Genomic DNA, 14,332 nt, shown 5'->3' with positions numbered 1-14,332 from the left:
TTATAATTTATTAAGGTTAAAAGAAAATTAAAAACTCTATTATTGAATCAATCTTGCACCTATTTTTAAAAATATTTTTCAAATATATATTAAGTAATATATTTAAAGATTGATGTGGTATATTCTAGAAGAGAAGCCACCTTATTAATTATATAAACTATGTATTTTAAATTTTATTTAAAGCGCTTCTTAGAAGAACCTTGTATAAAATCTTGCACATTTTTAGAAAAAAGTGGAAAAATTATTATATCAATATCAACCGTATAATAAAATAGAAAAGATTTCTTCCATGTGGATTAAAAATATCTAACATATTTTATATTTTTATTTGTAAAACATTTCGTTAGGAAACGTTAATAAGGTAATATATAAATATAAATATTTATATTTTTAGGTTCATATAATAGTCTATGCAAACTATCAAATGTGTAGTTGTTGGGGATGGAGCAGTAGGGAAAACTTGTTTACTCATATCTTACACCACAAATAAGTTCCCATCTGAATATGTTCCTACGGTATACATTCACTCTTTATAAATAAATGACTAAGATAAAAATTAAGTAGAGATAAAAGCTTATTATAATATAATATGCTTCCTAACATAGTACATTTAAGTTTTCTTTTATTGAGTTAATTGAAGGATTAATGTTTTAGGTGTTTGATAATTATGCTGTCACAGTTATGATTGGTGGTGAACCTTATACGTTAGGCCTTTTTGACACAGCAGGTCAAGAAGATTATGATAGACTAAGACCTCTTAGCTATCCACAGACTGATGTCTTCCTAGTATGTTTTTCTGTTGTTTCACCCTCAAGCTTTGAAAATGTTAAAGAAAAGGTAAATACAATAGTGATTTTTAAAATTCATAAAGTGTAAACAATTTACTAATTAATTAGCAATTTTATATAAGTATTTTTATTTATTATAAAATATAATTCAAATTTTTTTCATAAGTGTTATATATTAAAACTCTCTTTATCAGGAAGGTTATATTTAGATTTCGAAAAAAAGCATTTCCAAAATTTATATCAGTTTTATTTAAGAATCACAGATTTATTAATGATACATTTATGATATAATTCTAATAAGGTCCATTGATACTTAAACATATGCATGTTTCCCAAATATATTTGATACTGATATATAAAAATAAAATTATTGAAACATTTATTTTAGTATTGAACAGGGTTTTGAACCGTTAAGCATAACGGTTCGGTTTGTTCCGAGTTGTAGTTTAAAATTTTATAAAGGTTTTGTTCCATTTTGGTTTTTAAAAAAAAATTCATATCGATTCAGTTTGGTTTATAATTTATAACGGTTCATTTTGGTTTGTTCCGGTTTTTATAAATTTGATTTAAAAAAAATGAATCCTTGTATATATTAATTTTAGAGAAAAATCTTTTCAATTTATAATTTCTTATTTAATTTAACCATGCTAATAGATATTTTTATTAAACTTAGTAAATATAAATTAAAAAAATTAATTTTTTTTATTTCATAAATAAATAAGATAAAAACAAACATGCGTAAATACAATGATGAATAAAATAACTAAATATAATAAAATGTATACTATTTCTGTTTAAAAATAGAATTAGAACTGATAACTAAAATATTTTCTAATATTTCAGGATTTAATGTAGTTCTCTACGCAGAGATTATAAACTTAAAGCTAGAAAATGCTCTTTCTACAGATACCTGCATAGCTGGAACTGCTTGCACATTTATAGCTAACTTATAAAGTTCCGGCATACTATTCTTTACATTTTCCCAATAATTCAAAAGATAAGTATCTTTTTCTAATCTCTCAAATGACCAAATTATATATTCTATTTCTATACATTTATTATAATTTTCTATGCCCTGAGAATTATTCTTATTAAGACTTTCATGCAACTTTAATAAATCTTCAAAATCATCATCTAAATTATCCAAATGCGAACACGTAGGCATAGTATATAGAATTTCAATATTCTGATTATTTAGACTTTGTATCAAGTTCCAAGTTTTACAAAGATGTTTTCTGGCGATCTCTCTTTCTTCAAATGTTAAAAATATTATTTTAATAATAAATAATTTATAATGACTTAAATGAATATTAGAATTCTGAATTTAAAAAAACAATATGATTAAAAAAAATAATTATCATATCATTAAAATATTGCTGACCATTTTATTTATTGTCATTTAAATTCTATGATCCAAGTTTTTATAATGAGATAAAAAATAAACCATATAATGTAAAAATCAATGTAAAAAGTACTTGATTTCTATTAGATGTTAGTTATTAATAGTAGATTTATTTAATTCTTTCCTAAATTATTAGCAAGTATTATTATAAAAGCTTATTAATAACTTATATATATAAACTTGTTAATTTAGCCAAGAATAATTATGTGTGATTTTAAGATATCTTATCTAATTAACAGATAATTAGCCTAATCTCTAATAAAATAAGTATTTTAAGAAAAAAACAATAAACTTTTGATAATATAAAAATATTTCATTTGAAAAGAAATCACCAATTTAAAAATTAAAATTTCAAATTTAGGTACCGGTTTAAACCGGTTCAAAATATTTATTTCGGTTCGCTCTTTTTATATTTTCTTTATAACGGTTTGGTTAAGGTTACGGTTCAGAAAATCATAACAGTTCATTCCGGTTTGGCGGTTCAGAAATAAATTATTAATCATTAACAAATACCTTTATAAAATACAATACATTTTATAAATAGCATTATTTAATACTAATATCAGAGATATATATCAGTCAATAATGCTGGCTTTGGCTTATCTGGTGCCCACACAAAAAACACTATGCTGCACTTTTAATAAAAGTGCTAATTTTCCAAAAAAAAATTATTTAGGAATTATATTATAAATATTCATTTAAATTTTAAAAATACTAATCACCCTTGTTTGATTTAAAAAAATTTAATGCTTATTTCTCTGCATTGTTTGAAATTGCACATCCAATAGGCAGGGCAAATATAAGATATCTTTATATCTAATATTTTTTTATGCATTTTAAAAAAGTATTTGTAAAAAATGAATATCTCTATCTTTATTTATATAATATACAAAATATACAGTTAATATAACATTTTGTTTTGTTAATTTTCATAACATAATCATATTTAATTTCATATATAATATAATATAAATAAAAAGTATTAAATCATTATATGTTAAAAATTAGTATTTAAAAGAAAGATTTTTATATATCAGAATGGCAAATATAAAAAAGAAAAAACAAGTGCATATATTTCTTAATTTTAGATAGAAAAAAAGGAAAGGGGAAAAAGAGTTAATTACAAACATTTAAAGGAAGAGTAGACCAATCTAAGTCATTCTACTCAGGAAAGGAACCCATGAAGCATATGAAATTAGATTTTATACACATCAGAATTTCTATGTGCTGACTTAAGTAAACACTTACTTTCAGATATCCTGATTTAATACTTGGGCCATTCCATGTCAAATCGATCAAAAAAAACACATTTTCAGCAAACCCCTTTTAAAATTGTTAAAAATTTCTAGAATTATTTAGATATGTTAAAAAAAATGAGAAAGCCGTAACTTGCTAGCACACCTGGTTCTCGAGGTATAAAGCCTCATAGGGACAAAAAAGAGCCACTTTGGAATCTGTAAAATTTTTAGAATTCTTATATTTCAAAAACTATTTATAGTAAAAAATATATAGCCTATCATATTGTAGGTAAAAAAATCTCTAAAGGGCTTTAAAAGAATAAAAATTGGCGGAAATTTGTATTTTAACTTCCGGTTTACCACTATTGCTTTACCAGTAGTTTTTAAGCAAAAAATGGAGTTTGTTTTTGAATTTTTTTTACCTTTTATTTAGACACCTTTTTTAAATATATATATAGAATGTCAAAACCTTGGCGACGCTATCGACTCTTCTGAAATATACATTTTAACCAAAAATATATATAGAATGTCAAAACCTTGGCGACGCTATCGACTCTTCTGAAATATACATTTTAACCAAAAATTGAAAAAATAGATGGCGCTAATGGTTGAATTTACATTATTTAAATCTCTACTTTGCTAATATAGCGAATGAATTATTAGCTCGATTATATATAACTGCTGCATTAAAAAAGAATATTTTATTAGGCATATTATTGATAATATTTTACGAGCATATTATTTTACAAAATAAACTGTTTAAAACGATCTCTTTTCATAAAAATTTTAACTTGCCGGTTCAGATTAATTTTAAATAATTCAATCCGTTTGCAGCTTATTATTTTATCGTCTTTCTACCAATAACATTCGTGATTTGGAAAGTGAAAAAACATATTCTAGGTGCAGATCAATTAACATTTTATTCTATATCACAGATGGACGTACCAACTGTTAAATATCAAAATTTTGCAACCCATTTACTACAAAGATATTATTATCGCAAGAAAAGAAAATAGCAAATAATTTTAGAAGAGAGATTCAATAAAGCGCGTACAATACAAGGAACGCAAAAAATTCATATTTTTCATCCAATTTCTCAGGACAAAATTGAAGCAAAATTTTATTCAAACTCAACAGAATCCCAAATATTAAATATAACATTTCACTCGAATATTAATGCGAATTTACTATATGAAAAAATAAATGGGTATATAACATGTAACTTTATGTTTTAGAAAAAAATGAAAAAGAGGAGGTGTTAGTTAGTTTTTTCACCTTTTTGCATCCTCAAGGACCCTTCTTATACATATTCCTCCTTGATTGACAAATTGTGGATACATAAATCACAAATTTTAGATGTGGTCAGTTCTTCAACTGTTACCGGACCGACATATACTTTAAATAAGGATGAGACAATTAAAACCATTTTCTTATAATATATAATTATTTATATCTAACTAAATAGATGTTTCAAATATATTTTAAATTATGGAATGAATATAATTATCTATCTATATTTCTATATTATTAATAAAAATTAATAATAAAAAAATTATATGAATATTGGAAATTTATTAGATTATTAAGTGTCTAATGGGCATTTGTCCACACTGCCCTTCAGTTTAATTAGTATATTTAATATAAATAAATATTTTAGTATAAAAAGTGAAAATATCCTGTTATTGGTAAATTAGCCACTAAATTTTAACCATAATCCCTTATTCCATAAAGCTCCATCTATTTTTTTAATTTTTGTTAAAAATATATATTTCGGAGTAGTCGACAGCGTCGCCAAGGTTTTGACATCGTAAATATATTTATAAAAAGCAAAAAAAAATTCTAAAACAAACTTTCTTTTTTGCTTGAAAACACAGGTAAAGCAATATAGATAAACCGGAAGTTAAAGGCTCAAATTGGCGCCAATTTTTATTATTTTTTGTTAGTCCTTTAGAGATTTTAATTTTTTTTACTATATAAGCATTTTAAAAATTTTACAGACTCCCTTTTTGCACCTATATCTCGGGAATCAGGTATGCTAACGAGCTAAAATAAACGGCTTTCTCATTTTTTTACCTATCTAAATAATTTCAGAAATTTTTAATTTTAAAAGGGGTCGGCCGAATTGTGATCGATTTGACGTGGAATGGCCTAGCAATATATTTTGCCCTATTTTATCTAAAATTTAATGGATAAACCCCCCCCCCCCCCCTCCCTCCAACCCAATAAATTTATTATACCCTCTACCCTCCGTAAATGCCTATCCCCCTTCAAAAAATTTGTAAGCAAACCCCCCAAAGAAATATTTATTGAAATGATATACCATTTATTTTCCTCCTGATATTTATTTATATAGATTTTAAAAATTATACTACATTTGATTCAATGTTTATTTAAAAAATCAAATATAGTGGGTTCCTGAAATAACTCACCACTGCCAAAGGACTCCATTTCTTCTAGTAGGTACCCAAATAGATCTTAGAGACGATTCCTACACTCTTGAAAAATTGGCTAAAAATAAGCAAAAGCCAGTAACGATTGAAATGGGTGAACGTTTGGGAAAAGAGCTCAAAGCCGTCAAATACGTTGAGTGTTCAGCCCTCACTCAAGTTTGTAACTTAAAATTTTTTAGGCTTCAATTATTATTAATATATGTTATTTACAACCATTTTTGATGGAATACGACTCCAATTTTATTCAAAAATCTCAGATTTTGCACACGTTTTTCATTTACCTTTTTACTCTTGACTCTATAAAAATATAAAATTTTAGCCTAATCACAGTTATGAGACTACCAAACATTTGCAAAAATTCTAACTTAAAATATGAATTTAAAAAAAGACCGATCTTAATATAACTATTATATTTTATAACTATGGCTAAGAATCCCCCATTGATTTTATTAAAAAAAATATATAAATTATTTAGAGAATATTACTCTAATTTATTAAAATGTGAAAATACTTTTAGTCTAAAACTAATGCCATAACACATCTGAGCATTCAATGAATTAAGAGTTTGTAAAAAAACTAAAACTATCGACTAAAAAAATTATTTCAGCCAGCCGGGCAAAAAAATTGGGCCAGGTTTGTATATAATTGATGAATTCCGATATTTCATAGAAGTGATAATCCGTAAAGTATAATGTTTTAAATTAATCACTCACCAATATAATAAATAGTTATTTTGTTGTTTAATAACACATATTTAGGTTTAGGCTAAAAATTGAGTCGGGCAAACTTATTTAATAATGGAAACCGGGCTGGGCAAGAATTTGGCTGGGCTGAACTCAAACTAAATTCACACTAGGCCGGGCCTTGATATTTTGCCATTTGTGCACCTCTTACGATATGCCCACTACTTTAAAATATGGGAATTCCTCGAAATTAATACAACTAAGTAGGTAATAAAATTATGTGAAAACTCTTGAAATTTTCAAATGTTTGGAAATGTTATTTGCAATGCTCAATTTTTGAACTGCTCCCTTTTAAATATGCGCTTGAACACCATGACCTTAGCATAAACCCAACATGTGTATTATTTCAAATAATGTAACAAAATAAATTTGTTTTTAGAAATATTATAAGTAATGTTCAAAAATAAAGTTTCGATTTTAAAAGTTAGAACCTCGATAACTTTAAAAAAATAAAAAATATGGATTTTTAGGGGTCAAGCTCAAAATATCAAAGGATGAAACTAAATCTTGGGTTTAAGATACTATTTTACCATATACTTATTATATTTATAATAAATAAAAATTACGAATATTATAGAAAGGACTGAAAAATGTGTTTGATGAAGCAATTCTCGCCGCATTGGAACCTCCAGAAGTTCCCAAAAAGAAAAAATGTCTCATTATTTGAGCCCATTGAAATCTTGCGTGTTTCCCATTCGTTATAATAATAAACAAATTATTAGATGTATGAATAGATTATCATTTAAATAAAAATTCTAAACCCAGCTCATTAATTACCAATATATTGCTTCCTATCTTATTAATTGTATTGCTTTACCACAAAAACTCGTTTTTTAAAGTTTTAAATTCATATAAAATTGCCAAAGTTTATAATGTATAAATTTATCATGGCTTATATATAACAAATATTAACCAACTTATCAATCTAGATAATTTTTTCCAAATATATCTTATTACTATTTTAATATAAAATTTACCTTTGTAGAATATGTTTTTCTAGAATGTTCCAGGAATATTATCCATCCACATATTTATATTATGTACGATGCTCAATATTTGTTTGCACATCCCTATTTAAATTTTCTTATTTTTTTAAATTGTGAATGGCTGTAAATAATTTATCAATTTTATTTGCCTTATTTTAAGTACCTTTTTTATAGAAAAATTTGCTATATCAACATTTTCCCAGTAGGGACCAAATTTGATTGAAATTAATATAGTACTTTTGCATTATACAGGTACAAACATCAATATTATACATAATTTAATTTTATTAATACTTATTTATTATGAGCATTTACTTTTATATTTCATATTATATATAATTTTTTATAATAACTTATTTATATGTTTTTCATTTTTGTATTACATATAATACTTTACTTAATCGTGAGCTTAAACGGATTTTTTGGCAATTTCTTTTTATTGATTTAAAGCCAATGATGTAATTGTATATTTATTCATATAGTATATAAATTTTTATTTAATAAAAAAATAAATATATTTACGGCCAAAAATGTTCCGTTCCACATTTCAGATCTGGAACGCGTTTATAAAAAATATTTAATTTGATTCCTATATTTAGTGTTGTTAAACGACTCGTTTTGAGCCGATTTTTAAAAACGGCGAACTCAATATTTTAGCCAGAAAAATATAGCCTAAGCCTTGAGATTTCGATAATATATGTATGGACCTTTGTTCCTTCTATAAGCAAAATCTTCAGGCTTGCGTAATATTTTTCTAGGTGAAGTATTGAGTTAGCCGTTTTAAAAAATCGGCTCAAAACGAGTCGTTTAACAACACTACCTATATTATTAAACTACAATCATTAATCTGTATTAATTTTTCCATCTATGCATTAATAATTCTCATAAATATTATTTATATTTGTTGGGTGGTGTTAATAAAAATAGGAGTGTGGGAAAACATCTTCCAACAATAACTTGCTAGCAATATTCTCTACTAAAATTTAAAATCATTTTATGTAAAATTATAACAAATTTTTAGGAAAAGCATATATTTATTTATTTAAAATATTAAATTAATAGAGGCCGATAAATGTAAAAAATTAACAAATAGGAGAAATTTAAGAAATAATCTAAAAGGTAGCAAAGAGAAGAAAGCAATATTGGAAATGGTATTTTATAGAAGAAATAAAGCTTAGATAGTTGGAGAAAATAATTGCGATAGCAATTCTTTGTCATAGAAAGGAGTTTATTGGTCTCTTCACGGATCCATCTTCCTATTTCTCTAAAAAAAACTGAGCTCTGCTACCAAAGGCCGTTAGAGCAGAGCAAGCAATGGGTATGATTGTGTAAGAAAGAGTAATGGAACTTTATTTGGTTATTTTTCAAGATCTAGTAAGTGCGAGGGCATCGGTGTTTTAATTGCGTGAGGAATTTTGATTGATACATGTAAAGTTTAAATTCAGAGGCTGATCGCATGACCATGGATTTGAGAACATTTTGTCAGGACGTTTATCATTGTTCCGAAAGATGTCGGTTGGTTCCAGTCTAGAGAGGTTGATTTTCTGATTGCATTAGTAGGACAAAACAATTTTGCAGTTAAGCCTTAGCCCAATATCAAATCTTAGATTTTCCGTGATAAAAGCAAATCGAGATTATTAGGAGAAATGGCTTCCAGGAACTCATAAACATGCTTGGTATATGTGTTAGAAATCGAAATTGTAATAAGGAAGGTTCGATTTTAGGTAAGCGACAGAGCCTTTGTTGAGTAGAGCATCGCCATCTCTCTGTAAATAAGAGGAAATTCGTGTGTTTGAGACAAAGGAATTGTCCAACTTTCCCGCTCTATTAACTCTAATTTCCCTTCGTTCCTTGTTCCTTCTATTGAATAGTGAATTAAATAGTTCATCTTTCGATTCATTTAAATGAATGGAATAATTTATTATTTATATGAATAATATAATATACTATTCAGATCTTAAAATTAAAAAATGTTATCCCCCACCCTCTTACAATATATAAACACGTTATGAATACCTTATATGAACAATTAAGCCGACTGAAACAGCAGATATGACTTTAAAATATCATCTTAAAAAATTAGATTAACTACTCAACATTCATCACCAGAATTTGGAGCCACACGACAATTTTACTAGTCTAGAAAATTAATGTTATTCATTTTCATCTCATAAAAGATATATCATATAAAAATAAAACCATCGGATCTTCCCAAACTTTAAATTTTGGCTAAAAAATTCTAGCTTTAAGCTGAGAGATCTGGAAATTCAATTTTTTGACTTGGCTTAATATTTTTATTAATTTATAAACTAGATTCCAAATATTTATTAGTTATTTTGACATATCCGAAATTTTTATCTGTTCATTCGAGCCTAGCATATTATATATTTTAATCTCAAGCCCGGCCCGAAAATTTTAATTGAGAAATATAAATCAAACACATTTTTATAAAGTTAAATTATATAAAAATCACGAGTTATTTGTCCTAATTCCAAAGTTATTTTAATAAAATAAGCGAAAACAATCATTGACTATTTTATTTTTTAGAATAATTGAGCCCAACCCAAATTTTTTAAAATTTAAACTCTAGCCCAGTCCAATATTTAAAATTTTTTAAAAACCCAAGTCTGAATTCTGATTTCAGGACTTTAAAGAGCCCGATTAAAGTGTGATTTTATATTACTATGCAAGAAATAAATATTTCAAAAAAATCTTTTAGATCGAAATATTCGGCGCCGTCGCCGATTATTATTCGATCGTTTCTAAAATAGAAACGCTACTGCCAATAAGGCTATTGGCACACAGGTTACATATATCAAATAGAAAATATTTTTTTAATTTACCCACCCAACTGGCGTCTATCAAAAACCGGAATATTATGTAGAAGATCGATATCAAAATACCAGACCGATCTTTCCTAGTCCCGCGAATGTCATTAATTGGCTACTTCATGGGGACTATTAAGTGTAAATTTTATAATCAATATATAATATATTTTATAGGCATTTTAATCGCAGAGTAAACGATCAAAAGAAGTTAAGATGGTAAGAAAGTACAATATTAAATTTACCTCCAAGAAAAAATATGATTATATCTTTAATTGGTTGCATACATATAAAAATTTATCTCTTCATTCGAAAAAGAGAATTAAATTGCGATATCTTTTGGTTTTGGGGATACGTCTATTATTATTGAGAAAATATTCAAACAATTTTAATTTTATTTTGACAAAAAATTAATTAAAATAAGATATATATATATATTCTATTTAAAATTTTAACAATTGCGAAAATATTTAATAATTTTAAAAAAATACTAGAAATCTTATAAATTGAATTTTATAATAAAATGTTTATTATTTAATACCTTAAACGGTCAAGATCGGACCGAACACTATTTTTTAAAATTAGTCTGGACCGAACTTTTGACCTTCACTACTGCCGCCTTTCTTGTTAAATAGAAAAGAAGAACATAGAAATTAATCGAAAAAAGGAATACAACTGTTTTAAATCTTATATAATATGGCACTCCTGTTGGAGGTCATGAAGGATTTCCAAAGCTCATAAGACCTCCTTCCTTAAATTCTACCATTCTCAAGATCATTTACGCTCTCAAACGTTATTTCATATACTGACTTACTGGGCTTTAAAATCACAACCAAAGCTATAACCCTCCCCCATCTACTCTAAGCAAAGAAATTGGGTCACCCCGATAGTTGTCGGGTCCGTTGATCATATAAGTTGACGATTATAAACCCTATTCGATTTTCTTAACCAGGGCTACGGTTACGAATTTCTTAAAGCCATTCTTTCCAGGAACTTGGGCCCACAAGATATTGTGGTCGTCACTGTTTACATTGCAAACATAGATGTAGCCAGGAATTTGCAAAATGGGGGGGGGGGGGTTATTAGATTGGAGGTTTCCCCATAAATGGTAGTGTATATTTTTAAAACTTTTTTTAATTCTAAATGATTTTCGTCAAAAATTTTAAATAATAAAAGTCATTATTTTGAAAAAATCAATAACTTTGCATGTTTTTCTATCAAATTATCGTTTATAGTGATAAATTGTATACATTATTTGGGGAGAGGAGGGAATTTCTATAAGTTTAAATGCGGTTTACGTAAACAGGTATATTGTCCCTAACGGGTCCCTTTGCCACCTTATCCGGGCAGGCCTATGTTTGCAAATATAGCAATGATCGATTTATTCTCCACATCATTTGTAATTCCCTCATCCATCTCCCTTCACACGATATGCCATCGTCTCTTGAACCATTCAGCCTATCAATGATAGTCGTCACCAGGACAGTATAAGTCGCCCACAGACTAGTACACCATGATTTAAAAATAGGTTAGTTTTTAGCATGGAACCCCTTCCTGCCTCCCATCTAAGCAGTAATATATTATCAGCTGAGGCAGAAAACCTATAATACGGTGATATCCTTAGCGATTACATATTCCCTATAACAACTACCGCCCCACTTACTTCATTTGCTACCCATAACCTCTTCTTCATTTAAAACCTATACAAACTCATCTCTGCCAAAATAGATTTCCCAAATGAGGGATTTTATACGCTAAAGAATAGCCATTCAAATTATTAAACTGAAACTTTCTACTTTCGCTCATTTACTATTTGAAGGGCCATTCTCTAATGACTAACTTTTTGTTCTCACTCATATTATTTAAAAATTTATAGATTTTATGATTTATATTATTAATAAAATTGTCTAAAAATAATAAATAAAAGATAGATACGTATATATCATTTTCCAAATAAATGTTTACTTATTTATCTGAAAAAAAAATTGGAACAAGTTGGATTCAAGAGGCTTGAATTGAAAGACAAGACTCACAAAAACCAAAAAAAAATTAAAATTATATAAAAAAATACACCAAAACAAATAATATCCCAATTGATTGACATTTCTTATAATATATTATATTATTTAATTTCCAATTTCATGCAATGACATATATATGTCATTGATTTCATCAGCTGCAACAATGACGATACACAAAAAAAACAGGATTGTGCATAGTAGCGTTCTCAAGATTTGGGCCCATTTTTAAAAACGGCCCGATTATGATTTCAGTCAAAATAATATTACGTAAATCTTGAGGATTATATAGTATTATTTTGGCTAATAATCGGGCCTTTTAACAACACTAGTACATAAGTGGTAGCAAGCAATGGGGCGTGGAGCGCTTCATTCCTTCAAAAATTTACCCTTTTCATAAATATCATTTTAGGCTAATAAAAACTAGTACCCTACATTTCTCCTATCCTACCTCAAAAATATTAAAATATGTCACTATGATCAATAATTTAAAAGTTAAAGCACAAGTTAATAAAAAAAAATTAAAATAATGATTATATAACAAAATTTTCAGGAAAAGGATTTTTAATAAAAAGAGGGTAAAAATTGAAATTTTCACTATATTAAATCTAACCCAGCCAAAGGTCTAAAATTTATGGAGAAAAATTTAACTAACCTCACTGGGCTTGTGTTCATTATATTTACGATTCCAAACTATACACGGAAAATTATTTCATCAAACAAATATTTTGTATAATATAATAGTTTAACTCTTTTTATTAGCTAAAGGGCTTAATGCTGCTCTCACATTTCCTTCAGAGCTTTAAAGCTTCGCTTATGTCATACAATTTCTCATTAATTTTTAAAACTAATTTATAGAAAATCGGAAATATAATTAAAAGTAACTTTCTATATAATAATTTTTAAATAAGTGAAAAGTCATAACTAATAAAAATAACACGTATTTCTTTCGGCCTCTTTTTTCATATTTTTTCTGATCGGCCCCAATTATTTATTCTGGCCTCTTTTTTCATATTTTTTTGATCGGCCTCAAAATCGACATTTATTCGCGACCTAGTGGGCAAAATGTCCACTTGGTCTTATGGCCTATCTGCCTCTGATTAAAATGGAAAAATCATATTAGTGATATTTTTTACCAAGGTGAAAACATGACTTTTTATTTGAATTTTTCAGATTTTATAGAGTAAATAAAATTTAATGTTGTTTTACAGAATAAGGTGATTTTTTTTGGCGCATAAACCGATTTTTTTCATATCATTCTTTGCCAAGTGCAATTTGTGTAATCTTAAATATCCAAGGCTTGTTATACACCAAAGGATAAATAATCTAATTCCAGCCCTCGTAAGCATGTGCAAATATCATAAAAATAATCAATAAATTTTTTCTCCTATTTCTAACCAGAAACATAGTTAAAACGATTCTATAATAAATTACTTTTCTAATATATTTTATGTGTAAAAATGCTAACCCATTCTTAATAGGGACAAAATAATTTGATTTATACCCATAAAATATTTTTAAAAAAATATTAATTTTTTTAGGGCTATTCTGGTCGATGCAGAGTACTGCTATAATCTTTGTTAAATGTTAAGAAGGGCCTTGTAGTAAAAACTTGATATCTTGATATTAATCAGAACTGAATTTTGGGCTATTTTTTAGGAATTTCTTGTCCTAAACTTGATATTTTTATTTAAAATTTGATTTACATAGATAATTCTATTATATATCTATTTTTAGAGTTAAGTCTTTAAAATAAATATTTAGGAATTGAATATTTAAATAATCAAGTTACTGTGTTTAAGAATATATTTTGTTTTGTTTAATATGTAAATTTAGTATTTCATGCATTTGCTAATAAAAAATAGATATTATCGCTATCAGT

General features: G+C 26.7%; 1 protein-coding gene across 2 annotated transcripts; it reads left to right on the top strand.

Annotated features, from left to right (window-relative positions):
- Window positions 1-281: 281 nt before the first annotated feature.
- LOC135924953 (cdc42 homolog) lies at window positions 282-8,024 on the top strand. Of its 2 annotated transcripts, none has more exons than XM_065460091.1 (5): window positions 282-361; window positions 408-515; window positions 655-837; window positions 5,837-6,034; window positions 7,199-8,024. In XM_065460091.1, exons 2-5 carry the CDS (start codon window positions 411-413, stop codon window positions 7,286-7,288), a joined length of 576 nt encoding a protein of 191 aa, XP_065316163.1. In that variant the 5' UTR covers window positions 282-361; window positions 408-410; the 3' UTR covers window positions 7,289-8,024. The 2 variants fall into 2 exon arrangements, with proteins under 2 accessions (XP_065316163.1, XP_065316164.1); XM_065460092.1 differs by having other exon boundaries at window positions 300-361; window positions 395-515.
- Window positions 8,025-14,332: the final 6,308 nt, after the last annotated feature.

The sequence above is a fragment of the Gordionus sp. m RMFG-2023 genome, chromosome 2, assembly GCF_954871325.1.
Source record: "Gordionus sp. m RMFG-2023 chromosome 2, tfGorSpeb1-WG-v2, whole genome shotgun sequence".
In the NCBI taxonomy this organism is placed as follows: Eukaryota; Metazoa; Nematomorpha; class Gordioida; order Chordodea; family Parachordodidae; genus Gordionus; species Gordionus sp. m RMFG-2023.
Note: the sequence above shows the minus strand (reverse complement) of the source record. Positions and strands in the feature narration are given on the sequence as shown.